The sequence below is a fragment of the Equus caballus genome, chromosome 6 (assembly GCF_041296265.1).
Source record: "Equus caballus isolate H_3958 breed thoroughbred chromosome 6, TB-T2T, whole genome shotgun sequence".
NCBI lineage: Eukaryota > Metazoa > Chordata > Mammalia > Perissodactyla > Equidae > Equus > Equus caballus.
This window is the reverse complement of record NC_091689.1, coordinates 47237768-47263517: the sequence shown is the minus strand read 5'-3', so window position 1 is coordinate 47263517 and position 25750 is coordinate 47237768. Positions and strand designations below refer to the sequence as shown.

At 57.4% G+C, this 25750-nt stretch overlaps 3 protein-coding genes and 1 long non-coding RNA gene across 7 annotated transcripts; 1 reads left to right on the top strand and 3 right to left on the bottom strand.

Annotated features, from left to right (window-relative positions):
- Window positions 1-896: 896 nt before the first annotated feature.
- On the bottom strand, window positions 897-7804 carry GNB3 (G protein subunit beta 3). 3 transcript variants are annotated; one of them, XM_070270906.1, is made up of 10 exons: window positions 7691-7804; window positions 6464-6550; window positions 6160-6198; window positions 4807-4913; window positions 4664-4727; window positions 4372-4534; window positions 4206-4272; window positions 3919-4120; window positions 2335-2551; window positions 897-1487 (listed from the first exon to the last, which is right to left on the bottom strand). In XM_070270906.1, exons 2-10 carry the CDS (start codon window positions 6518-6520, stop codon window positions 1381-1383), a joined length of 1023 nt encoding a protein of 340 aa, XP_070127007.1. In that variant the 5' UTR covers window positions 6521-6550; window positions 7691-7804; the 3' UTR covers window positions 897-1380. The 3 variants fall into 3 exon arrangements, with proteins under 3 accessions (XP_070127007.1, XP_070127006.1, XP_014596039.1); XM_070270905.1 differs by lacking the exon at window positions 7691-7804 and adding an exon at window positions 6799-7211; XM_014740553.3 differs by lacking the exon at window positions 7691-7804 and having other exon boundaries at window positions 6464-6730.
- A 179-nt stretch (window positions 7805-7983) lies between these two features.
- P3H3 (prolyl 3-hydroxylase 3) lies at window positions 7984-18439 on the bottom strand. Its single transcript, XM_014740499.3, has 15 exons — window positions 17725-18439; window positions 16677-16829; window positions 16124-16325; window positions 15914-16045; window positions 15297-15433; window positions 14747-14836; window positions 13611-13663; window positions 13425-13492; window positions 13188-13312; window positions 10603-10704; window positions 10117-10267; window positions 9772-9889; window positions 9619-9694; window positions 8676-8816; window positions 7984-8520 (listed from the first exon to the last, which is right to left on the bottom strand). The coding sequence occupies exons 1-15, from the start codon at window positions 18220-18222 to the stop codon at window positions 8371-8373; spliced, it is 2196 nt and encodes a 731-aa protein (XP_014595985.2). The 5' UTR covers window positions 18223-18439; the 3' UTR covers window positions 7984-8370.
- Window positions 18440-19101: 662 nt separating this feature from the next.
- Window positions 19102-22685, bottom strand: GPR162 (G protein-coupled receptor 162). Of its 2 annotated transcripts, XM_005610886.4 has the most exons (5): window positions 21819-22685; window positions 20913-21102; window positions 20173-20330; window positions 19669-19870; window positions 19102-19521 (listed from the first exon to the last, which is right to left on the bottom strand). In XM_005610886.4, the coding sequence occupies exons 1-5, from the start codon at window positions 22683-22685 to the stop codon at window positions 19319-19321; spliced, it is 1620 nt and encodes a 539-aa protein (XP_005610943.1). In that variant the 3' UTR covers window positions 19102-19318. The 2 variants fall into 2 exon arrangements, with proteins under 2 accessions (XP_005610943.1, XP_001915705.1); XM_001915670.5 differs by having other exon boundaries at window positions 19102-19870.
- LOC106783276 (uncharacterized) lies at window positions 19825-22574 on the top strand. The gene is made up of 4 exons (XR_011439963.1): window positions 19825-19943; window positions 20074-20174; window positions 21888-22346; window positions 22435-22574. It is a non-coding gene; the product is annotated as an uncharacterized lncRNA (long non-coding RNA).
- Window positions 22686-25750: the final 3065 nt, after the last annotated feature.

The window sequence follows — 25750 nt, the reverse complement described above, 5'->3', positions numbered from 1 at the left end:
TTATGTACCTCCCTTTAGTCCTCGTGTTCCCCGGGGCTCTGTCCTTGGCCTTTTCCTCTTGCTCTCTCTAGGTGTTCACTTCTATGGCTTTAGCTGTCACTTACCTATATTCTGGTAACTTCCAGGTTTCTCTCTCTAACCCTGACTTTTATCCAGCTGCCCCATAGGCACTTTAAAGTCAGTTTGTCTCAAGTTGAATTTGTGATCATCCCCCAAAAGCTATTCCTCATCCCCTATTCTCCGTTATCCACCCAGATGCCCAAACTGGAACCTTGGCCATCATCTTGAATCCTGCCCTCTGAATATCCCATGTCCTAGGTCTTGGTCACTAAATCCTGGTGATTCTATATCCTCAGTCTCTTCCCCATCCCTTCTCTTGCCCCTCTGTCCTTTCACTCTTGCATTTCTTGCCACCTGCCTCCTACCTCATTTCCCTCCTTTCCCTCTAGTATTTCCCCAGTTCATCAACCTGTGCTGCTGCTAGGGTGATCTTTCTGAGAAGCACCGCTGATCACGTCACTACTCTGCTCAGACTCTTCAATGATTCCCCATTGCCCTTAGGATAGAGTCTAGGCCCTTTAGCTGGGCATTCCAGGCCTTTTATAATCTGATTCCTTCTCAACATAACCCTCCTGTGCAAACACATGCATACATACCATAGGCAGGCTGTAGTGAACTGTTGTGCACATGCTCCCTCAGCGACCTGGTGAATACCTTCTCCTCCTGACCCATCTCTGGCCCTCCCCATGAGGCTTGGGCTTCTGCCTCCACCCTACTTTCTTCCCACCAGCTGGTACCCAGCCTTTATCATTGCACCTCTAATACTTTATTACTTAAGTGGGACCTGCATCTTTTTGGAACAGAAGTGGAGTGGAAGCCAAACATCATCACAGAAATACTGGGGTGCTAGCTTTATTGCAATTGCTTTAGGAGAGAAAAAAAGAAGGTAGAGGAAGGAGAAAGCATGAAAGAGAAGGGGACCCTAATGGTGCCAGAGCCATGGTCATGGGGCTGAGCACCCTGTGCCACTCAGGTCTGGACAAAGGTAGTGGCTCTAGGGGAGGAATCCCAGGGCCTGGGGCTCAGACTGGAAGGCTGCTAGGCTGCCAAGGGCTGGGGAGGGTCAGTTATCCTTGCTCATTAAGGGAAAAGCTGTCAGGACCATGGAGAGGGGAGGCCGTGGGAGGAGATGGGGCAGTTCCTTGCCCCTGTGTCCCTGATTCTGCCTCCCAAAGGCACACTCCCCATGTTCCCCACTGCCCTTAAGGGAGAAAGCTTGGTGGGAATGGCTGCTGGGGTAGAGAAGAGAAAACCTTACAGAAATTGGGCAGGGGAGGGGGCAGCTGAGTGTCTTCGTGGCCTTTTACCTCCCTGGCCTCCTCAGTTCCAGATTTTGAGGAAGCTGTCCCAGGAACCAGTGGCTACAGCCATCCCATCAGCTGTGACCCCCAGGCAGCTGACCCTGTTGTCGTGGCCAGAGAGGGTGCCTGAGGGAAAAGGAGAGGAGTCAGCCTGTTTCCCATGCTGATTTGTCAGGGAGTGTGTGTGCATGTGCAGGAATCCTAAATTAGGGGGGCTGGCATGGACTCTGCAGCCCCTGGTGGAGACTGGAAGACTGAAAGAGGATTAGCTCTAAGGCGCGGGGTTCTCTTGAGGCCAATCTCTCTGTCAAGAACCTGGGGTGGGGGAAGTGCCAGTGTGCTAATGAGAAAACAAGGGCACTTTGATGGGCACCAGACAGCAGGGAAGGCAACCCTGTAGTCGTATTTCCAAGTGAAGAGACTGAGGCCCAGAGAGAAGTGATTTGTCCAAGAGCACTCAGAAACTAAGCAGCAGAATTAGGATTGGGGTCCTGACTCTGGCCGGTATTTTCATTCAGCACCTGGCCTCTCCCAGGAGAAGAAACCACACTACCTGATTCTGCTTCAGACTGGCTGCTCCTAGAGAAGGCCCTAGGTTGGATCAGGGCCCTCAGGTCCCTCTGGATCTCCTGGATTTTGCTCTTTGCATAGTTCCCTGAGATAGCCCTTTCCTTTAGTGAGTGCCCCTAAAAGCCAGAACTGACTGGACATTCAGTGTCCATGGGTCTGGGGATGACCATAATGAGCTCCTCTGGCAGGGAGCAGCTATGGCATTGGGCAGTAGAGAAGGGCCGCGTAGAGCAGCTTTTCTTTGAGAGAAGACAGTCCTAGATTGAGAACCAAGGAGGACTAGATCCTGGGGGTAGAGCTCAGAGTTACCCAGCAATTAGGGAACAGCAGTAAGAAGGTCCTAACAAGGGGAGCTGGCGGGAGGGTCCTTCCAGCTGAGGTGGCACAGGGGGCTGGCCCTTACCCACGCGCTCGCACTTGATGGAGTCCCAGACATTGCAGTTGAAGTCATCATAGCCTGCAAAGAGCAGGCGGCCGCTGAGGGAGAAGGCCACGGACGTGATGCCGCAGATGATGCTCTCATGGGAGTATGCGGTCAGCTCCTGGTCGGCCCGCAGGTCAAACAGGCGGCAGGAGGCGTCGTCCGAGCCCGTGCAGATGGCCTCTCCATTGGGGAAGAACTGAAGGTACAGTGGCAAGGTGGTCAGGACTCAGACCTGGGCAGCCTGCTGCCTCTCCTGCCCTGTCCCTGACTCCTGCCTGGTGGCTCCAGGGCCAGCTGCTTCCCTCAGCCCCCCTGCCTGTCCTTTCCCCAGCCTGTGGTGGGAAACAGCTCGCTCTCCACCACTGACATTTATTGCGAGCCAGCAGCATGCCAGGGCTCCGACACCCTTCACTTGCTCTCGCTACAGGGCTGCAGGCAGGCGTTATTTCCACCACGGTGCAGGCGAGAGCACAAGGCTGAGGGAGGGTGGGCAGCTTGCCCAGGGTCACATGGCTGGAAGGGCGGAGGTTGTCCTCGACTCCTGCGGCTACAGTCGGCCCGATCAGAGTATGAGAACAGGGCTAGATACAAATGCATCACCTGAACCTCATCACGAGCAAATGTCAGATCCACTCACGTGGAGGGAAAGCCTGCAGAAAACTAGTTTGTACTCTTCAAAATTGCCAGGGTCGTGGAAGACAAAAAAAGGTGGAAGAATGGGTACAGTTTAAAGGAAACTGGAAAATATACGGCCAGGCAAGGCAATGCGTGTTCCTGGACTGAAAAACACATTGCAAGGAAGGACATTCTTGAGATGATTGGTGAAATTTGAGTACAGACTGTAGGCTACAGTATTGTGTCAATGTTAGATTTCCTGATTTTAAGAATGATACTGTGGGGCTGACCCAGTGGCACAGCAGTTAAGTTCGCACGTTCCACTTCAGCGGCCAGAGGTTCGCCTGTTTGGATCCCAGGTGCAGACCTAGGCACTGCTTGTCAAGCCATGCTGTGGCAGGTGTCCCACATATAAAATAGAGGAAGATGGGCACGGATGTTAACTCAGGGCCAGTCTTCCTCAGCCAAAAAAAGAGGAGGATTGGCAGCAGATGTTAGCTCAGGGCTAATCTTCCTCAAAAAACTAAAAATAAGAATGATACTGTGGCTATGTAAGAGAATGGCCTTGTTTTTGGGAAATATACACTGATGTATTTTAAGGGGGGAAAAGCATGATGTCTGCAACTTATTCTCAAAAGACCCAGGAAGAAAATAATAACAGAATGTATCTGTATCTACAGCTAGGTGTATGTGTCTGTCTGTCTGTCTACCTATCTATCTGCCCATCTCTCTACAGAGAGAATGATAAAGCAAATGTAGTAAAATGTTAACAGTGAATATGGGTGAAGCCTAGGTGGGAGATCTTTTTATTATTCTTGCTACTTTTCTGTAAAGTGAGATTATTTTGAAGTGGAAGGTTAAAAAGAAAGGGGTAGGGAGCTGTGGGAGGGATGGAGGATGTGGTGGGAGTGAGGTGGTCCCTGGAGCTGGAGCACAGTGGGGGCTCACGCAGATAGCATTGATGTCCGATTCATGGCCAGTGAAAGTCTGCCGGCAGGTCCCCTCCCGCACATCCCAGAGCTTGGCGCTGGCGTCACAGGCCCCCGAAATGAAGAGTTTGAAGTCAGGAGATACAGCGAGACTCATGCAGTCCCCCGTGTGTCCCACAAACACTGTCTTCTGCTGCCCAGTCTCAATGTCCCACAGAGCACTGCAGAGAGGAGGGGAGGCTGTCACAGAAAAGCCAGGACAGAACTGCCTCCCGAGCCCCAGCTCCCACAGCCTGCAGTCCTCACCACGTGGTGTCCCCTGAGCTGGTCACAATGTTGTTGTCGTCCAGGAAGCGGCAGCAGGAGAGATAACCTGGGGGTGGTTAGGACACTGCCCTGGCTACAGAGCCACAACCCGCCAGGGCTGGCACTTCCCTGGACCCCCGAGACAGACAGACAGGGTCTCACTCACCTGTGTGAGCAGAGAGCTCCCGGCTGACCTTGACATTGCCCTCGCGGGATTTGAGGCTGTAGATGGAGCACATGTTGTCCAGCCCCCCACATGCCACAAAATTCCCTGACGGGGCATAGGCACAGGTCATGACCCAGGAGGAGCGCAGCGGGATGGCATGAACCTGCAGGAGGGCGGGTGTGGCCAGAGGCAGGACCTGAGCTGGGCTCCCAGGTGCGGAGGGCAGAGGAGGGTAGGCATGATGCCCGAAGGAAGGATGGGGTGATGGGGGGCAGGGAGGCAGGGCTGGTACCTTATTGGTGGTATAGGTGTCCCACACGATCAGCTTCCCATCTTGCGAGGCACTTACCAGCAGCCTGGGGAGAGAGCACCCCATGTCACCCAAGCCTCTTCTTCCTGCCTCCCCCTCCCCTCTGGGCACCTCTCAAGGCTCACTTGGAGTCAGTGGCCCAGTGCATGGCATAGATCTTGGCCAGGTGTCCTCGTAACGTCCGCCGTGTCCGCATCTGGACTCGTCCCACGACCTCTAGGCCAGACACCAGCTGCAGAAAAGGAAACATTAGAAATTGGGGTGAGCAGAGTACATGCCCAGATGCCAGTGCCACAGCCACTGATCTGTACAAGTTCTGCTCCGTGCAAGGTCCTAGGCCAGGCCCCCAGCCTTAGAGAAATAAGTCCCTGCCCTGGAGTGGCTTAGACCGATGTGGGAGACAGACACACGCATAGCCAGGGGCATACTGCTAAGTGTCTAACAACCACCTCTCCAGTGTGTATGGTGAGGGGAGGGTGGGGGGGTGGGAGAGTGATTTCCATGATGTAAATACTCCACCTTGGCCAATTTCAAGCTGCCAGCGTGAGGTCACTGAACATGGACTTGGGGAGAGATGCCTACGTGCGGCTGTCCCAAGCCACTAGGAGCCTACTCTCACACACCACTGCAACACGGCCGGCTGTTTAACTGGGTGCCCAGGGCATCGCTGTGACCCTGAACTGCACCTCCTAAAATGTGCAGTCCAATGCCCCTTAAACTCTCTCCAGCTTCTAGACTTAGGCTGGGGCTCCAGAGTCAATAGACTCGACTTGCCATTTACTTGCTTTGTTATCTTGGGCAAGTTACTTGACCTCTCTGAGCCTGTTTCTTCATCTGTAAAGTGAAGGTTATAGCACCTACCTTCTGGGGTAATCATGAAAATTAAGTGAAATTATGTATTTAAGCAACTTAGCCCAGTGTGCGGCTCATGGGAAGTGTTCAGTAAACGTTTACTCTTATTATTAACATATTTAATCCAATCCAAGATGCCACCAACTCTAAGCAGCAGTGTTCTTTTATGGATCACTAAGAAAGAGGGCTGCCAGTTATCATTGTAAGGCACCATCTATTATTGGCTGCAACAGAGATGTCAAAATGTGAAAAATGTTCACCTTAGAACCGATGAAGTGCAGTATTAGACAACTAGGAACTAGAGTCTGTGAGGGCTTTATGACTTACAAAGCTCCCTCTCTCTTCATCCTCACCACCCTGGGGCGGGGGCGGGGGGGCGGTGGTGGTGGCTCATAATCATTCTTGTTTTATGGACAAGGAGAGGGACAGCGTCTGCATCCTCACCCTCCAATACGGGGCCTGGCCCAGAGCAGAGCTCACTAAATGTTTGTTGAATGAATTAATTAATGCTGTTCCTCGTTCCAAGGACACGCTGTACTAAAGCTTGAGCACCAGGCTGTTGCTGTCAGGGAGCTCCATCCCCTCCCTCCCCTCAGCCCCTGCCTCAGGGGGACAGGAGTTCTCACCTCTGCCAGAGTAATGTCAGCACAGGCTTTCCTGGCGTCCTGGGGGGAAAGCAGACAGCAGGAGAGGGTAAGGACGGGGTGGGGGTGCACGGGCCTCTGAGGTAGGTGGGCCAGGGGCTCTAGGGTTTGGAGGACATCTGCAATATGAGATCCAAGTTTAGAAAGGCTCTGGTCACTTCCAGGTCAGGGGTCTCTAAGGCGTCACCCAGAAGCAAGTCCAGCCCCTTTCCCCTCAGGCCACACTCCCTCATGCTCCCAGTTCCATGTTTTCTGGGGTCCCCCAGTGGGAGGGTTCTGTGGTTACTGCAATCTGCTTCTTGAGCTGCTCCGCTTCCTGCCGCAGCTGCTCCATCTCCCCCATGGCTGACGGGTTGAGGGGTGACTCCGGCTCCTGCCAGGAACATGGAGTAGGTGTAGGGGGAGCCCCCCGGCCACGTTTCTGTCCCTCACACCCCACACCAGACTCCTCATGAGGGTTGGAGCCCACTACAAGAAATGGGGACATGACTGGGTGGCCTGCAGCACCTCCCCCACTAGCCTCTGCAAGTTTGGGGTCCTGTGCAGCCAGCCCCAGCCCTGCCCCAGCCCTCCCTGCAGCCCCCAGCCCCAAAGAGTAGAGCCAGGCCAGCTCCCTCTTACTTGGGCTCTGCCTGGACCTCTCCCAGGTCTCCAGCTCCAGTTCCCAGGTGCCTCCTCACTCCCTCAGCAGCGATGCCCGCCCGTCACCTGTCCCAGCTCTGCTGCTGGAGGAGCTGGCCTGGCCTGGCCCCGACTCTGGGGGGCGGGGGAGCGGGGGGGATGACAGGGAAGGGTAGGGCCAACTACGTCAGGCAAATGAAATCAGCTGCCGGGGTGGGGGGGAGGACAGGGAGGGAGGTGTGTGGCTTCCAGAGACTTGGGTCCAGCCTGGGGGAGGGCGGGGAGCAGGAGTATGGGGCTATAGAGAGGAGCAGTCCCCCACAACAAGCCCTGGAGGGAGGAGGGGTTGAAGGGGTGCTTCCCTGGCCAGCCTCTCTGTGGGCAGAGAGAAGAGCATCAGGCCCCGTAGGATTAGAGCAAAGCTGTGAGGATTAAGGGTTGGGGTTGGGAGGGGTGCAGAGGAGCAGTAGAACCACAGCCCCAGTGGCCCCCCCAGGCCCTGGCTCCACCAATGGTGATGATCTGGCAGTCAGGGCCTACCTAACAACCAGTCCAGGAGCCAGAATGTGAGGGTGAGAGATGGCCCATTGTCAATACCCAAAACTTTGTTCCTTAGCTCAGGGTGGTGGGGGAGGAGGGCTACGGTGAATATGGGGAGGGCGCAGGTAGGAGCTGAGATTAGAAGGACTGATCTGGATAATCCTTCCCGACAAACCCCAACCAGCTGCCCCTAGGTCTGATCCTGGGCGGGTGGGAGGAGGTACAGAGGATCCAGAGAGAAGGATGGACAGGCCTGCCCCTGCTTTGGGTAGAGAAAGGATGGCAAGTGGAGGGCAACCCCATCCCCTGCTCCCACCTAGGGTTTGTCCCACTCCTTGCCCCTATGACTCACAGGGTCCTGCTGGGGCTGTGAAGGCAGGACCCCAAGGGATCAGGCTGCCCTAAGTCCGGGCCAAGCTCAGAGGGAAGACAGGGCTTAGAGTTGGAGGCCCAAGGAGCAGCTGTCAGGGGTTAGGGTCCATTTGCATGAGGGGAGCAGGTGGCCGAGATTTCCCTGACAAATCACAGGCTTGAGTGGCCCCCCTTTGGGAGGCCCAAAGACACCTGTCTCCTCCCAGGCCAGCCATAGCCACTCCCCCTTCCAGCCACCACAGAAACTGTGATACACTTGACTTGGGCCCTGGCTGAGGGATCTTCACGTTCTTTATTGACAGCCTGGGAGAGGGCAGTGGGGTATCCTCCCCTCTCATCCTCCTCATTGAAAGCAGTCAGGCCCTGCCCCCTGCCAGTTGTCCCGAGGGAGGCATCGTGTCCTCTGTCTGTCATAGGGCTGGAGGTCCATCAGCTGGGACCAGGTGTGGCTTCCTAGGCCTGGTGACCTCTAGGCTAGCCCGTGCAGTGTCCTCTGAGTCCAGGGCTGGACGGCCCTTGTGACTCCCAAGATGGTGGGGGCACAGGGAGAGAGAGCTTGCTGTCCTGCTCCTGTTGCATGGGGGCTTCTCATGGGTCCTGGCATCAAGGCAGCCCTTCACAAGTCAAGTGGCCACATCCCCAAGGAGTTGGCTCAGCCCCTCACAGTTCCTCTCGGACCCGAGGCGGCTTCCCAGCCTTGTCCTGGATCCGCTGGAGCCTGCGGCTGGGGGGTTCTGGGGCAGGGTCTCTGCTGGGCATTTCTTCCTCCTCCTCTGGCTCCTGCAGCAGCTCTTTGGCTTCTGTCCACTCCTGGGGAGTGAGAGGAGAGTCTGACCCAGTCCCCTGCATCTACCCTGCCCCAAGGACCCTCCCTGGGTCATCTCAGCCCCTGCCCCTCATCCGTCAGCCGGCCCACCCTTCCCACACCAGGAGAGACATCCCTTCCTCCTCCTGCTCCTCCTTACCTGCTCCCTGTGCTCAGGCGCCCACGTGTGCCACAGTGCTAGGGCACAGCGCCGTCCCCGAGTCACGGCCCATACACCATGGGGATTCTCCCCACCGGAACTGAAGGCCACGAGGCGTCCGCAGCGAGGACGCACCTGAGCCTAGTGGGGCAGGGGGCAGGTTCGGCTCCAGGGGTAGGCACTCTCAGAGAACCTGGCCCTGACGCCCTGGAGCAGGACAGGAGAGGGGGCCCAGGAAGGTCAGCTCTCTTGCCCATCACTTCCCACTCCTTAATCCAGGGACTATCTTGGGGCAAATGAGAAATCGGCTTCAACTTGGGGAGCACAAATGCCAGACTTAGGCTAGCGGAGTTGGAGCCAAAGGGAGAAGGGGGCCTCCATCGAGGGCCACCTGTCGGTTCCCTCCCCCGGGTGCCCTGACTTTTCCTGCCCAACCCTTTGAACCAGGTGTGAAGCAATCTGAGCGTATGAGTGCAGTACCAGACTCTGAGTACTGGGGATGAGCATCTTGGGGACATTTTTCCACCCCAGCGAGGGTTTGGATTATAGGTCGCTGGTGGAGGTAAGTGGAGAAGGAGGTAATTGAGTAAGAAGAGCAATAGACGATGCAAAATCACTGCCGCTCTCCTACCCAATTCTAGCCCCTAGTTTCTACTGGAACAGGGACTCGGGGTCCTGTGCTTCACCGACCTTCCTTTAGGACATGAGGCAACACTGAAGGCAGGGTCTGGAGGGGCCACTCCGAGATCTCCTGAGGAGGTGTCATCAGCCTCCACTAGGAGAGCCCCTGAACCCAGACAGGTGATGGAGAGGGCTGGGGATGCCAGGAAAGGAAAGGGTTAAGGCGGCTCCAGCCATTTCCCTGCATTTGCCTCTGGGAACCTTCTGTTTTGACTCCTGAGCCCACAGCTGAGCTCCCTGTCACACCCCACAGCCCACTTACCTTGACGGTGAGGGCGTTGGGCTCTGTGAAGAACAGGTCCCCACCCTGGAAGTCATCGTTGAGGTAGAGGAGTCCACTGGGGAGGGAGGAAGACAGGACGCAGTGAGATCCCAACCCAGGCGCACCTGCCTGACCCCTGGGGGGGCCACCCACCTGAAGTCTCGATAGGTGTAGGCTGGGGGCTCCCGCCAGCACTCTCCGGTGTCCGGGTCCAGGACGCAGTTGTCGGCATGCACCGGGTGACTCAGGTCCATGCGCTGCGCTTGCTCTCCTAGGAAGCAAAGGGGCCTGGTGAATGCCTCTGTGCTCCCCCACCATCCACACCTACCCTGCAGCTCCAGGGCTCACAGCTGGGCAGAGAGGCCAGGCCCCCACCTAGGCAGAGGAGTCGGGGTCTTTCTGAAGACTGAAACCCACACATTTGGGGGTGCTGAGGGTGTGCAGTGCCCAGCAGAGGCCCAGGGTTGGGAAGGAGCAGCTGGGGTCCCTGGCAGTTACCTTCTATGGCACTCCGGCACACCAGGTGGGTGAAGGAAAGATGCAGGGGCCGATCCGGAGAGAAGTAGGCCTGCGTCAGGGTCCGCACACGCTCACTCACTTCCAGAAGCAGCTTAGCACCCTGCCTGCCCACAGCTCCAGCCCGGGCCAGCTGCAGGCAGCGAAAGGAAGGGCGGGAAAGGAGGGAGGCAATGGAAAGGTGGGCCCAGCCCCAGCCTACTTCCACAGCTCTCCACCCATGCGTTTGGAGTCTCAGCAGGCAGCTCCATCCATCAGCCCAAACCGATCCTTCCATTGGCTCCATGACAACAACCCAGGCCCCAAGGTCTCAGAACACCCCCTTCCTCAGCCCTGGGTGGTGGACTCCAGTATGCAGTCCTGGGAGAGCCCCTCCACAGGAGAAGCCCAGGCACTGGTGCCCAGCCTCCTGCATACCCTCTTCTCCAGTTCTGGGCATCAGACCGGGGCGTGGGTGCCTCCTCTCACCTGCGCAGCCTTGAGCACCGTGAGCCCCTCGAAGCGTTCATGGGGGGTATGAGGGGAACGGCGGCCTCGATAGCCAGACCTGGCTCCAGCCTCAGCTGCATCCTAAATAGAGGGGGAGTTAACTATAGAGTCACTCTCCCCCGGCCCCAGGCTATCACCCACCTACCTCACTGCCCACGGGGCTGCAAGACCTTCCCTCCAACCCTCCCACTCCCTGGAAGAGGCCAGAAGCTCCCAGAGTCCCCTGGTGGCTCCTCTTCCTGAGCTGCTGTCCTTTCCCAGAGAAGGACTGTCTTCATGTCTGTATTGTCACTCTCTGGCAAAGACCTGGAATCCCACTCGCTGGGGGAACTGTGCACAGAACTCTAGAGAGCCTCCTACAGTGGGGAAGGGGCCTCTGAGAGGGTAAGGACACCTGAGGAGGGGGTGCCAGAGGGGCTTGATCATTCATCCCTGAGGAGCAAGAAGAGAGGAGTCTCTGGAAAGAGGACCCTGCGGGAAGTTCGACAGTCAGCCCAGGTTCCGGCTGACTCGAGGCGGGGGGACAGCATCTGCCGAGGCATCTCTCTCTCCTCTCCCCACTCTCCCCGCACTTGGAGAACCTGAGAACCCCTGATGCTGAGTCCCAAGTACCCAGCTGCCTCCATGACTCTCATCACCTGGGACCTCCCGGTATTTGGACGTCCCCTTCCTGACACCTATTCTTCTGCCTGCTTTTTGAAATTCAGTTCAAGTACCACTACCTGGTTACCCCATATATAAACCTCATCTCTGAGAGACCACCTAGTCATCCAAGCCGTCTAACCTATTCTTGTATCCATTCACTCAACAAATGTATACTGAGCACCCACTAAGTGCCAGGCACTGTTCTAGGCATTGGGGACACAACTGTGAATATGACATGAAGAGGTCCCTCCTCTCATGGGGTTTCTATTTTGAGATAATAAAGAAATAAATAAATAAGCCAACCAACCAGATCAATTCAGATGGTGATAGTGTTATGAAGAAAATTAAAACAAGGTTACAACCTTGAGAGTGCCCAGGCAGGGGTCAGGGGTCAGCTAATTGACAAGGTGACATCTAAATCGAAACCCAATGATATGAAGGAGCCCTTGAATATCTGAAAGGAAAATGTACCGGGCAGCAGAAACAGCAAGTGCAAAGGTCCTGAGACCAGAATGAGTTTAGCATGATCAAGGAACAGAGAGAAGGGCCACTACTTAGGAGTTATCCTTGACTCCTTTCTTTCATCGTCTTCCACATAGATTTACTCCTCAATTTCTCTATCTTCAGTTTTCTAAATATTTATCTTCTGTCCGCTCTCTGCAGTCCCTTGAAATGAGGACCGAACCTAACGCACTCTTGTATCACCCCAGGAAGTCCCCCCTTCACTTTCCTCTCTGGTCGCATTCTGCACATTGCCACTAGAGGCATCTACCGGTTCTACAGGAGGAGACCCCAGACCCTGCACCTGGAGGTTCTGTGGGAAAAGGGACATCATCCCTCGTTCAATAAGCTGTCCACCATCTACAAATAAAGTCCAGCCTCCTTGGTAGAGTACAGAAGGCCCTTCACCATCTCTCCTGTGCCACCGCCTCTGGGTAACATACAACCTGATGATGCTCGCGACACTGATACTGAGCACTTTCTATGTTCTTCTAAAAGTTTACCATGTACTAACTCATTTAATCCTCATAACCACCCTACAACAAACTGTATTCAGCCCCATTTTATAGATGAGGAAACTAGGCTTAGAGGCATTAAAATACAGTGCCCGGGGTCACACAGCTAATCATCGCTGGGCTGGCCCATGCTCTTAACTCCTGTGCCCTCCCACAGTTCCCACAATACCCCTTGTTCGCCCTCAAGCCTGACTCTCCTCCGCTTCTCTGCCTGGTTAACTCATCCTTAAGACAGCTCTCAGGCTGCCCCTCCGGGAAGCCTTCTATGACTTTGTGTTTCAGTGCTTCTACTGGGATGCGTCCATCCTTCTTTAATCAAACTTACCGCCTGCTCTAGTTATGTGTCCCCGTGTCTGATTCCTTCTCTATACAAGGAGCTCCCGAATGCGGGTCTGTGTTCATCTCCCTCTCCCTGGAACCCAGCAGTTTTGAGTACACAGCAGGTACTCAGTGAGTGTGTGGTGAAGGAACACTAGCCTAGAATGAGGATTGAAGCTTCATAAAATGGCAGACTCGACCTGGTGAATATGGGTCATTCAACCCAAGCTAGGAGGGGATGCAGTGGAGGAGAAAAGAAGCCTGTGTACCACCCACTGAGCCATCGGCCAAGCCAATTACAAAACTCTTGGCTAACCGAGGAATCCTCACCTGCATACTCACCCTTTCTTATGCCTCTCTGGTTTTTGTTTTGTTCTTCCCGTCAATTTCTACCAAAATTCCTTTGTAAAGAATGTCTACCCCATGTCAGCTAAGTGGAGAGGAAAAGGAATTTGTCCGCAGCAGTGAGGCGACAGCAGCACACACAGTCCCAGCTGGAGACTCAGAGCAGACAGACAGGGGGCAGGCACAGTGCCTGAGGGTCCCTGCCTACTTGATGCGTCCACCACTCGCCGGTCCTCTCACCTTGGCCAGCTGCAGCAGCAGCCCGCACTCAGCCGGGGTGAGCAGCCCGTCCAACACCGCTCGATCCGACCCGTTCAGCTGTCTGGCATCCTGGGTCAGGGTTACTCCCTCCAGGAGGAGGACATCTGCAGGGGAAGGGACCAGGCAGAGGGCGGTGAGGGTCCCCTAAGGGCCCAGCAGTAGCTGGCAGCCCCCAGACCCTCCAGGCTCCTGACTCCTGCTCTCCCAGGAACTTACCCTTCCAGTGAGTCAAGGGCTTCTGCTGTGGAGGCTCCTGGTCCCAAGGCCTCTTCTCTTGATCCTCTCTCAGGGGTGAGAGACACGCTCAGTGGACGCCCAGGCCAGTCCAGACCCAGCCTCCCAGGAGCCCTTCCCTCACCTTCCTGCTCAGGCAGGCTCCTCCCACCACGGGGCATCTCCTACCTGAGCTTTTCTCTGAGAGCCTCAGGGATGAAAGCTGCCGGGGTCCAGGGGTCCTGGGACAGCCGGGGAAAGTGCCATCACCCACCTAGTCCAGCCCTGAACCCCTGATGTCAGACTCAGAACTACCACATTAAGGTCCTCCTGCTTCCAGAGGGGAAGGTGGGGGTGGGAAAAGCCCTGGACTCATGGTCAGGAGCCCTGGGCACTGGGCCAAACTCTGTAATAGTAATAATAATAATAACCATAACAACAACAACAAAACCAAAAACATCTTACGCAGCGCTATTTGCCAGGGGGTATTCTAAGAGCTTTATCCACAGAAGTGGAATTTATCATCTAAAGTTCACAGTGGTCTATGAAACAGATAGTATGAATGTGTCCAGTTTGCACTCAAGGATTCTGAGACACAGAGAGGTAAAGTAACATGCCCAAGATCACACAGCTAGTAAGTGACAGTGCTGGGATTTAAATTAGCTTCAGAGTCCACGGTTCTCAAACAGGGAGATTTTGCCCGCAGGGCACATCAGGCCATGTCTGGATACATTTGTGATGGTTGTGACTCAGGGTGTGCTACTGACATCCCCTGGGTAGAGACCGGGGAAGCTGCCCACCACCCTAAAAAGCCTAGGACAGCTCCCTCTTCTCCCCAGCAGAGAACTCTCAGGTCCCAAATGTCAGCAGTGCCCAGAAGGTCGGAAAGCCTGCTCCATGAATAACCTCTGCCCTTTAGTTCCTCTCATAACTACAACAAAGAGAAAAGGAAAAAAGCAGCGGCAACAGAGCTTTCTGTGCTTTGTAGCAAATGATACAGCTTCAACAGCCCTCTGAGATGGGTGTGATTGTTTCCATTTTACAGGTAAGGAAATTGAGGCTGAGGCACGTGGAGGTCCAGAGCTTGTTTGTGGCAGAAGAGAGACCAACACTTAGGCCTGCAGGACCCCACAGCACCCTTAACGACAGGCACTGCCCCGTCCCTGCAGAACTGGGACAACAGACTCCTCTCCCAGCCTCATGGGGTGGTAGAAAAAGGGAAACCCTGTTGCAAACTGAAGTGTCACATAAATATAGGGCACTGCTGTTATCTCCCTCCCAGGGGAGCACTGCGGGGTGGTGTGGAGAGAAGTGGAGTCACTCACAGGGTCCTCGAAGCTGGCGCCCAGGTGCTCCATGGCATAGTAGAGCTGTTTCTTCTCCCCCAGGGATCGAAGGATGAAGCGCTGGATGTTCTGAGATGGGGTGGACAGCAGGGAGAAGGGACAAGACAGAAGGAAGTTAAGTGGGGCAGGGAAGTCAAGGCGGGAGGGAGCAGGGCGGCCCTAGGTTCTGGGACAGCCTCACTGTTCCTTAAACCGGCACCGTGCCTCTCCATTCAGCTTCCCTCCCTCAAACAGCTTCCCTCCCTCAAGCAGCTTCAGGGCGACTGGGCTCAAACTGGGGGAGGGGAGAGAGAGAGAGAGAGAGTGTGTGTGTGTGTGTGCACAAGGTCGGGCAGGCAGGGCTGAGGTTCAAGGGAGAGGGATGGGCTGGCACTTGGACTCAGAAGTCGAGTCTCAAGTGGAGACACATCAGATGCTGGACTTGGGGTTGCCTCTGGTGACCAGAATTGGGGGCCAGGGCTGGGTCACTTCTCAGGTATATTTGTTTGACTCAGGGCTACCACAGGGTCAGTGTGGGGGAGGCGGTCACCTCTCTTGGCCGAAGGCCTGGTCTCGGCTCTCCCAGCTGGGCCTGGTACTGGTTCAGAGCCTTCTTGGCAGCCTCATCCTCCGGGTAGAAGAGCAGGACACTCAGGACATTTTCCACAGCCTGGGACAGATTCCCCACTGGAGACAGAGTGATAGGGTGGGGTGGGCACAGAGACCAAGAATGGCGGCAGTCTCTGGGCAGGGGTAGAGGCAGAACCAGAGAAGGTGGTCTCCCAGGGCCGGCCAACTCCAAAGCCCCCATCCCACCGGACAGACACGCTCCTCCACCACGGCCTCTCTCATAGCTTACGAAACATCCCTGAGCTGTATGGGCAGAGTTCAAAGGGGAAGAAGAGAGGTGAGAATAAAGGAAGGTGAGAAGCAGCGGGGCAGAAGGAGCCCTAGGACCCGTCTCCTGAGCCTTCCACAACGGTGCCAAAGGACAGCAAACTAGAGTCCTCCCGAAGTGATGGTCCCCATGGAGCCCTGACCAACTAGAGATCCAGAGACATATGGGAGGGGTGGAGAGATGGGGCTCAGGATACCACAGGAGACAAACCTTCACCTTCCCTGTCTGCAGCCCCAGTCACCCCCAGGGTTCCCCCTTCCCAATCTGACCTTGAGCATATGCCTCGTGCAGCCGCCTCAGCTGGCTGGGAAGGAAGTCGGGCACAGGGAAGCTGCGACCAGGACGTGTGGCTGTGTCCCCCACACAGCGCTGCCGGCACTGCAGGACCTGAATCCAGTGCCCTGTGGAGGACACATGAGCCATTGAGCTTGTGCATGTTCCCCCTCCGCACCGAGAGCCCCGCACTCCCACCTGCCTACCTGCAATGGCCTCATAGAGGCCCCCCTGGCTCCCAGCCCCTTCTTCCTCCTCTTCCTGCCTCTGCTGCTCCTCAGGCCCCTCACAGCCAGCCCGGCAGCTCTCCATCTGGGCCAGGCTCTCCTGCAGGGCCTCCTCGAGCTTGGGCAGTGCCAGTCCTGCCTCCTGGCGCCCCAGAAGCTCCAGGCCAGTGTCATAGGCTGCCTGTTGGGGAAGGAAGTGGTCAGGTACCTGAGATCCTGGGGGAGGGGGTGCCAAACAAGACTGGGAGGTAGAATGAAGGGGAGGGGTGTTGGTCTCATTTGGGGCATGGATGTCACATCCCACTTCATCTTGGGGAAGACAGGGGTGGGCCTCAGAATCAGAATGTTAGAACATGGGACTTTATAGTGATCCTCAGGAAGGAAACCAAGTCCCAGAGGGGGACTCCCCATTTAGGGTCACTGAAGACAGTACCCAGATCTCCTGAGGCCTAAGCTGCACAGGGCCACAGTCCAGTGAGGCCTGTATATCCAGCCAGTCAAAGTGGGACAGGGCTTGTGCTGAGGGTCTCACCCAGTGCGGGGGCGTCTCCAGGTCCCGGAAGCTCTGGGGCCGAACCCCGGACATGCGTCTGTACTTAGCCATGTCCTCCCGCATCTGCAGGTGTGTGGGGTTTGCTACAAAGAAGGTATGTGCTGCGGCCGCTGCCAGGTCCAACTTCTTCAGCTGAGATGCCAGGGAAGGAGGAGGGAGTCAGTGCCCTGAGGTGTGTGAGACCAGCCTTCCCACTGCAGACACACACCTGGGACTGCCCCTGAGCCTTCTGGAAAACTTGTCAGAACTGCCCATCTTCCAACCTCCAGACTCCCTAGAAACCAGTAAGTTGGGCCTCTAGGGAGTCTGGTAGCTAAGAAAGGGGGCTGTGAACACTTTGGAGTGGCTGCATATGGGCAGAGGGCCCTCAGATTGGAGACAAGATGAAAATGATGGCTAACTGAAGTGGGGAAGTGGGGGGACCTGAGCGCCAGGAAAACCCGCAGGTCTCTAGGACCCTGAGCTGAGGTGTGTGTGACCAGCGCCCCCCCCCTCCCCAGCCACGTAGGCAAGCAGCTACGGTACTAATAGCTGTGCCGTGTCCCCTGCCCCCGCCCCCAGACACCCGGCCACGCGGGCCCTCAGCCTTGCCTCTCTCCTCTTACTTTCCCAAAGCTCCCTCCTGCCCCAAGTAAAGGCTCGCACTCACCCCTCACTCCCATACCTCCTCTCCGGCGGGTTTTGCCCCCAGCCGCTCCGCTTCATTCCTAAGTAGAGGCGGCGCTCACCCCCACGTCGGTCTCAGACCCGCAAAAATTTCAGGGCTCTTCCCTCCATCATCAATCTACTTCCACCTTGCCCCCAATTCCAACTTTGCTCCCCCCTCCCTTAGGCTGTCCCTCTGCGACCTCAGTGGGTACTTGACGTGTTTTTACGGGACCTACCCGAAGGAGAGGTCCGCTGACCGCCTCCCACAGCCCCACCCCGGGTCCTGGGCGCTAGCATTCCGCCCTCTCCTGGTGAGCTCGAAGTAGGGTGCAACATGGGTCGGGCATGACCCAAGAAACTGCCGGCGCCGCTCCCGCACCTGGTAGTAGGCCCTCTGCAGGTAGTTGTAGGGCTCGCGGCGGCGGAAGGCGTCCCGGATGGCGCTGCCCACGCGGAGCCGCGCCGCGCCCCCGGGGCCCAACCTCTGCGCCCCGCACTGGGTCAGGCACTCGGCGCGGCGGAGCGCGGCCCGGAGGAGCAGCCGCTCCCAGGCCCCCTGCGCCGGTCCGGGCCCAGAGTCTGGCCCCGGGGCGTCAAGGAGCACGACGGGGAGCGCGGCCCCCGGCTCGGCAGCACAGCGCGCCCCGCAGTCCCGGCGCGCGCGGCCCAGCGCCGCCTGGCTCCGCAGTGCCTCCCGCAGCAGAGCCACGGCCGGCGCCCAAGCCCCGGCCGCGTAGGCGCGCAGCCCGTCGGCGTAGAGCAAGTCCGGGGCCTGGGGGGGCGCCCCCGGGGACAGCGAGGTCAGGCCGGGGGGCTCGGGGGATCCAGGGGGTGGCAGCAGCAGCAGTAGCAGCAGCAACCGGAGGAGCCGGAGCATGGTGCGAGAGCCGCCGGCCGGCTGCCGAAGGGAAATGCGGGATCAGAGGGGGAGAGAGAGGAAAGGGAGGAGGGAGAGGGAGGGGAAAGGAAGGAGAGATGGAGAGGAGGGAGGAGAGGAAGAGAGCAGGAATGAGCGGGGCCAAAGAGGGCAGATGGGGCAGAGACCCAATACTGGCAGAGGCCAACATGAGAGCGGCAGAAGTCAGAGGAAGCCTGGCAGGAAGTGGAGAGAGCGGGGGTTTAAGACAAGTGGGTAGTGTGGGATGAGAAACAGACCGTGGAGCGATCGAGGAGGGCGAAGGGCCGAACGGGAGCCGCCTGTGCTTTGGAAGACAGCCTAAGGAGCCTCTTAGAACCCTTGACTCCAGCCCTGAGGCCCACGCTGGGGAGTACGACTGTGGCTGTGTTCTCCTCCACTCTTGGGTCCAGGAAAGGGAGTGTGAATTCCTCTCACACTCAATCACCCACACACACTTTTGGAAAAAGAGCTTTAGAATGCAGCACGGAGGAAGGTAAACTCCAGGCCTGGCACACCATGTCAGGCCCAAACCCTTTCCTGCCTGGAAAGTAGGCCCCTAGATGGGTTTAGGCAGGGAGGAGAGTTGGGGCACGGGGCACAGAGTCACACTCTAAAACCACCTCCGCAAATCTGAACAAAGATCCTTCACACCCCAAAGGAGAAAACTCAAGTGTCTCCCCTCCCCCCCCAGCACGAGATGCTCTTGTAAGCCTGTCTCTGTGTATGTCTGCATGTCTTTCTCTGTGTGATTTCTGTGCTTCTGTCTACTGCCCCTGCTTTATTTCATCCTCTGTGAGCCACTCCATCCCCAAGCCTCTGACCACACCCTTTGCCACCCTAGTACACTGGACACAGAGGTTTCCATAGTAACACTTCAGACTTTAATACATTTGCTAGGGATGATGGAAGGTGAGTAGGGCATCTGGTCACTTGATGGGAGACAGCAGGGCCTCCAGGGCCCAAGGTCCAGCGCCCATCTCCCTGGAGTCTGGAGGCAGCTGCCCTAGGCTCAGGGCCAGAACAAGGCATTACTCACCCAGGCCCCTTCCTCTGAGTCCAGCAGGCCCACCTGGGCTCACAGGGTCAGCTGGGGAAAGATAGGGTTACCTGGGCCCCAGGACCCTCCCCAAGCTCTTGCATTACCCTCACCTCCTGTCAGGGAGCAGCGTCTCCCTGAACTCAGCCCCAGTGGAAGTCCCAGGGCTCTGCTATCAGGGGATCCAAGGGAGAGTCGGCGGGGTGAGAGGCCCAGTGGCCTGAGCCGGCGAGGAGAGGGCCCTGGCGAGGCAGTTGGAGAAGGCAGAGGTGTCTCATCGATGAAGGTGGTGATCTCCTCCCGGAAGAAGCCAGGACCCCGTGGGGGTCCCCCACCTGACCCCAGAACCCCACCCTCCAGGAATTGGCGAAGGCTTGCCAGCCCCCCACCTTCAGCCTCCTCTTCGTCCTCCTCATCCTCCAACCTTTGTCTTCCTCCCAGGTACTCAGGAGGGCCCCCCAGGGCCCGGCTCTGGGCTGGGAGGACCCGGATGTCATCAGAGGACGACCACTTGTGCAGGAAGGAGCCTGGTGCCCGAGGAGTAGTGAAGATGTTGGTCTCATCGTGGGACAGGCGGCGGGACAGAGGGACCTGGGGAGAGGAATAAGTAGACCCAGAGGTGCTGCAGGGACAAAGGGATGAAGGCAGGCAGGAACAAAAGCGGGTACTCTGCAAGACGGCTCCACCCCCTTAATGTTTTCCAAAACATCCTCTGATGGGCAACTGTGGTTCTGAGAGGTCTGAAAGGGACCTCCTCTTGCCATGCCTTTCACCTGCCCTTCTATGCCCTGCAGGCCAGGGCTCCGGAATGGGGCGTCGGGATGGAGAACAGAAACTGGAGAAAAGTAGTGAGGGGATACCCAGAAGAGGAGGTGCATTCCCTGGACCCGTACCTGTAAGTAGTGGACCCTCTCCAGAGGGGGAAAGAGCATGTGCCTTCCAGGCAGCAGCTTCACCTGGGTGGGGTCCCTGCCCCCTGGTCCTGTGGCCCCATTAGCATCAAAGCGAACTTTGCACACCCGGCCATCTGCATAGTCATCACAGCCCCCATCTAGGAGAGAGAAGGGGCAGAGTGGTTACAGACAGGGAATACCCACCCCCTCCTCGCCCCCTTTAAAAAGCTCCTGCCCCCCAGAGAACCCTGTTCCCACTAGTCTGTCAACTCCAAAGGGAAAGCGAGAGTGGCTAGCGTCTGTTGTGTTCACTGCTGAATCCCTAGTGCTTGACACATATAAACATATTTATCGAAACAGTTACTTCCCCCCAAGAGCTGACCCAGTATTTGGGGGACTCTCAGGAAGCTTAGCCTCCCCTTAGTTCCACAACCTTCTTTATGGTTGTGTTAGGACTCTGGACTGTTTCTCAGGCACTCTGCCCCACGGAGGCAGAGCTGGGTAGTGTGGGCTTCCAGAGGGGAACCGATGCCCCGTGGAGGGAGCCCTCGGTGCAGAAAGAAGCAGTGGGTGTGTATCAGGGTGCTCGATTAGAGAAAGGGGAGCCTGCAGTCAGCCAGGGGCGGCGCAGGTTCTGTCCAGCAGGGGGCACTCCAGGGCAGCCCGTCCCGCACAGAGGAGGGCTGGGAGGAAAGGGAGCCTGAGGCCCAGGAAAGCGAAAGCCCAGTCCCTCCTCTGACCGTCGTCGCCATCCTCCTCCGACATGATAGCCACGCACTGCTCCCACACCGTGCGCACGTCAGCGCGGTAGCGCTCGCAGGACCAGATGAAGGAGGGCAGCAGCAGCGTCTGTGCCATGGAGCACCACAGCACAGCCAGCACCATCCACGGGGGAGCCGAGTCCGACTTAAGGGAGAAGAAGCTCACCACCTGGCGGGAGGATGGGGAATGGTGCCGAGTCAGGGCCCAGGGCTGAGGGGGCCCACCTGACCCCAGATCTGATACCCTAGTGCAGCTGGTGGGCAAGAAGTCAGGAAGCTATGGCCGGGATCACACAGGATCATGACAGAGGCAAAACTGGAGATGGAGACGGGATGAACAGGGGAAGGGACTGACTCAGAGGAAGGTCAGGGGAGAGTACTGGAGACAAAGCCTTGGGGTTCGGAGGGAGAGGAGCACAGGTGGTACAGTAAACTTCTAGAACAGAAATTCACGAATAAGGATTAGATGGGGAGGCAAAAAGCTGGGGTGGCAGGGTGAGCTCTGTGGGGTGCTCACAAGAGTGCTCAGAGAGCCTGTGGTATCTAGAGGGAGTTGGGGAATGGAGAGTGGAGCTCAGTAGCTGGATGATAGGTCTGGAGGCGGAATAGTGGAGCCGCAGGATAGATGATGGAGCTGGAGGATAGGTAGTGGAACTGAAGGATGGATGATGGAGTTGAGTAGTGGGAACTGGAAAACAACGGAGCTGAGGATAAGGGGAACTAGAATATGGATGATGGAAATGGGGGCTCACAAATGGAGTGGGGATGGGTAGAAGAGAGGAAGATGGATAATGGAGCTACTGTATGACTGATGGAGTTGGAGGTCAGATGATCATGCTAGGGCCTGGATATTGGGGAGAGGAGATGGAGGGACCCCGATCTCACCAAGATGGGCACCCCCGTGAGTGAGTCATAGAGAAAGACGATGGCGCTGACCAAGTTGGTGACCTGCAGGGATGTCTTGGCCGACTCGGAGCCATCCAGCGAGGACCGCCGCTTCCCTCGGGCATCCTCCACCACAATGGCTGGCACCTCAAAGGCTGGCCGGGTGCCCAAACCCCCTGGCCCACCACCCTTGGCCCCGCCTACACCCCCCGCTCTCCGAGCCTGCCGAGCCCTCCGGGGCCGGGCCCACAGTGTCTGGTAGAAGGTGATGGCCACACAGACCAGCCCCATGACGATGCCCCCAAGTAGCAAGAGGCTGAAGCAGACGCCAAAACCGAGGCCAATCTTGGAGACTATGAACTGGCAGCCTCGGGCGTAGTAGCGCTCGCCATTGTTGTGCCAGCCAATGGAAGGCAGTGTGGAGAGGATGAAGCTGACCATCCAGATGCCCATGACAGCATGCAGCGCCTGCTTCTTGGCGTTGCTGAGGCGGTAGTTGACGGGCCAACGCACCATCCACATGCGATGGTAAGAGAGGGAGGCGACTGTGAAGCAGGTGGCCAGGGCCAGTGTGTAGTAGGTGGACACAAAGACCTTGCAAATGCTTTCATTCCAGTCATAGTCGGAGGAAGCCTGGCGCCGCAGCTGCACCACAGCGAAGGTGGTGAGGGGCACAGCCGCCATGAGTATGTGTGTGCCTGCCAGGAAGCAGAGCAGCAACTCCAGCGGCTTGTGCTTCTGCTGCTTGGCCGAGATGCTGAGGATGATCCAGGCATTGGCCAGCAGTGCCAGGAGCCCACAGGCCAGCCAGGACAGCGCATTGGAGCGCAGGGAGGCCTCCTCTGCCCCCGCCCCGCCCCGAGCCATCCTATCCTCGGCCCCCCACCCCCCTTGAACTCCTGGGGGTGGGGGCTAGGTCTCACCCAGGAGCCCCACTCACACACAGCCCCATGATGCCCACAGTCCTTGCCCCGTGGTGAGGCAGGCCGCCCCTAGGCCTACTCTGGTGCTCAGCATTGCATGACTGACCCAGCTAAGGTCAGGTGTGGAGGGCGGGGGAGGAGACTGAGGGTCAGCAGAGGCAGTCCTCAGCTTCCATGTTGGGCGGGGCCCTTCCTGAAGTCTCCCTGTAGTAGATGGGGGAGGAAAGCTGACTGCTTTCCCAACTAGGAGGCTGGCCGGGGAGCTCTAGTCCCCATGGGGACTTGCAGGTCTCTTCTTCTTCTGGTTCTTGACCAGTCAGGGATCTTCTGGATGCCCCCAGGGGTGTAGGGGTGAGGCTCAGCCACTTGGACAAACTGCAAGGGAGAGATGAGATGTGGGAGGGAGAGGGCAGAGGTGGGGCCTAGGCTGATCTCCAACTGGTTTCTTGCGCCCCCCCCCCCCACCTTGAAACTAAAGATATGACTGATTACTAGTGGTCATGGGATCTTTTGGAACATTCTCCTGCCTTAAATCACATGGCCACTCAACCACACAGATAAGAGTCCTGCTTTCCAGACCTCCAGGAAAGGTCTTCTGACCTCCTGGCACTCAACCTTTTTCTGGCCCTTTCCCCTCTCTGGCACTCCCAGCTTCCTTCTTCTTATATTCCTTGCTCAGTACGACTCAACTCCTATCTTCATGTCTCTGAATCCTCTTCAGAGCTACTGATGGCAGACGCGGGACTTGTTTCTTCTTGAGGGTTCATGGTCAACTGGGCTATGGTATCACAGCCCCTCCCCAACCTTCCAGGCTCTGGGCCCAGTGGTCTTCGGGCTCAGCCCCATTTCCCCAAGCCTGCGTGACTGCCCTCCAGCTCACCAGGATCTGGGAAGATGGGAGAAGGAGGCTGGGACCGAGGGGGGGCTAGGGAACCCGAAGGCGGGGAAGCCGCTGACATCAGAAGCATCCAGAAATGGAAAGAGGGGGAACTAGGGGAAGGAGGAGAGTTTGAGCAGAAGAAAAAGGAAGAGGGGCAAAGTGATAGTATCTGAAAATAGCAGGAAAGTGTGGAGACCCCACAGGAGGCTCTGGAGGGAGGAGGGTTCGGACACAGGTAGGGAGCCAGGAATAGGGAGGCCAAGAAGAAAAGCCCAGCATTCAGTAAGGTGCTGACTCCCACTGGCAGACCTCAATTCTTCCCTCCCCTGCCCCAGCCTCAGTTTCCCCCTGATGGGAGGAAGGATAGTCCTGAATTTCCTGACGCTAAGCTTCAGTGAGCCCTGGGGAGGGGGCTAAGAGAAATCAGTGAAGCCCTGAACAGAGTCAGGCTGAGAAGATGGGCATAAAGGCTTTGGTATAAACGGGGGTAAAAGGGGGGCACAGCAGTGGGAAGGCCTATCTCCTGTGCTAGGACCTCAGACCCCTGCCCTCCCCAAGAGGTCCTAGTCCACCCCCACCTTTGTTTTCCCTCCGGAGCCCAGTACACCTAGTTGCCATGGCAATGGCCAGCCAGAGGGAGGTGGAGAGAATTGGTCAGAAGCCGGCCCCACCACCCTCCCCTACAGCCTTGGACCCCTTCCCACCCACCCCAACCCAGGCCCAGTGGGTGGGCTCAGAAAGAAAGAAATGGGGAGTCAGAGAGGGAGGGAGGCAGGGAGGATGTGAAGGACAGAGAAGGAGGTGAAGGACAGAGAAAGATCAGAGGAAGGTGGGAGGGGGATCTAGGGGACTCCATGGTGGACAGGGGTCCCTCACCCTTTAGGGTGAAGGGGTAAGGTCAGGCGGCTCCTCCCTCCTGCCACCCACCGCGTTCTCCAGGGCAGAAACAGCAGGTGGCTGGGGAGGAGGGGCTGGCCAGAGGGGAGATGAGGCAGCTGCGGGGGAAGAGGGGAGGAGACCACGGGGGACAGGGCAGGGGTCGTCCTACCTCTGGCTGCGCCTGGCACTGCCATGGAGACCGCACTCCCGACGCGGCTGGCCCGGGCTCCCGCCGCCTGCCGGCTCCAGCTCGCCCGCCCTCCTCCCTCCCTCTCTTCCTCCCTCCCTCCTCCCTCCGGGCCTCCCTCCTCCCCCTTGGTCCCAGGCTCTCGGCTCAGCCCCGAGGCTCACTCCGTCTCTGCCCCCTAGGTCTCTCCAAGGCTCTCTCTCCCGGAGACTCCCTGCCCGTGGGCCGGGGGCGGGGGACTGAAGGACAGGTTTGGGGGGGGGGGGGATGAGTGTAGGGCGGGGAACTGGACGGTGGTGGTGACTTGGAGGGGGAGGGGCAAGGAAGGCACCGAGAGGGAGGGGGGCGAGGAGGCTGGCGAGGAACTGGCTTCATTGGTGAAACGGTTCGTGTCCTGCCCCCACCCCACTCTGCTTTTCAACACGAACACAGGCTCTAAGAGGCAGCTGGTGTTGTTCAGGGACTGAGGAGCTGGCTGTTCCAGGAGGAGGAAGAGTGTGTCACCGTGTGTCACCGTGTGTATCCTAGTGAGGGCTGTGCCTGGGGTGTAGCTCAGAGGGGCATGTGCTGGAGGCTATGGGAAGCCAGGGGCCCTTGTGATGAAGCTGGGGCTGCTTAGGGGGTGGGGGCTACACAGGTCTAAGAGGATGCAGGCACACACACAAACACGCATCCCATTTCCACCTCCTGGAACACAAACTCACACTTATATTAGGGGTACACACAGCTCGCAGGCACTACACACATACACAGGTGTAGCACACATACTCACATACCCTCAGGCTGTCTACCTCGCACGTGTGATTACAGTGTCTTAGCCTCACGCGCACGTGTACACACACACACACACACACACACACACACACACAGAGGGTCCTTTGGGGTGGGTAGGTGGTAATCAGCCTCCAGAGAATTTTTCCCCCCTGGGGAAACTTCGTCTCCTTCCTGGGGCAAGTGTGGTAACCCCTCTTCTGGGTCTCACCCCAAAGATCAGAAGATTCCAGGTCCCCAGAGAAGAGACCACCTCTCTCTCTCTCTCTCTTCCCCCCCCCCCCCCACAAAA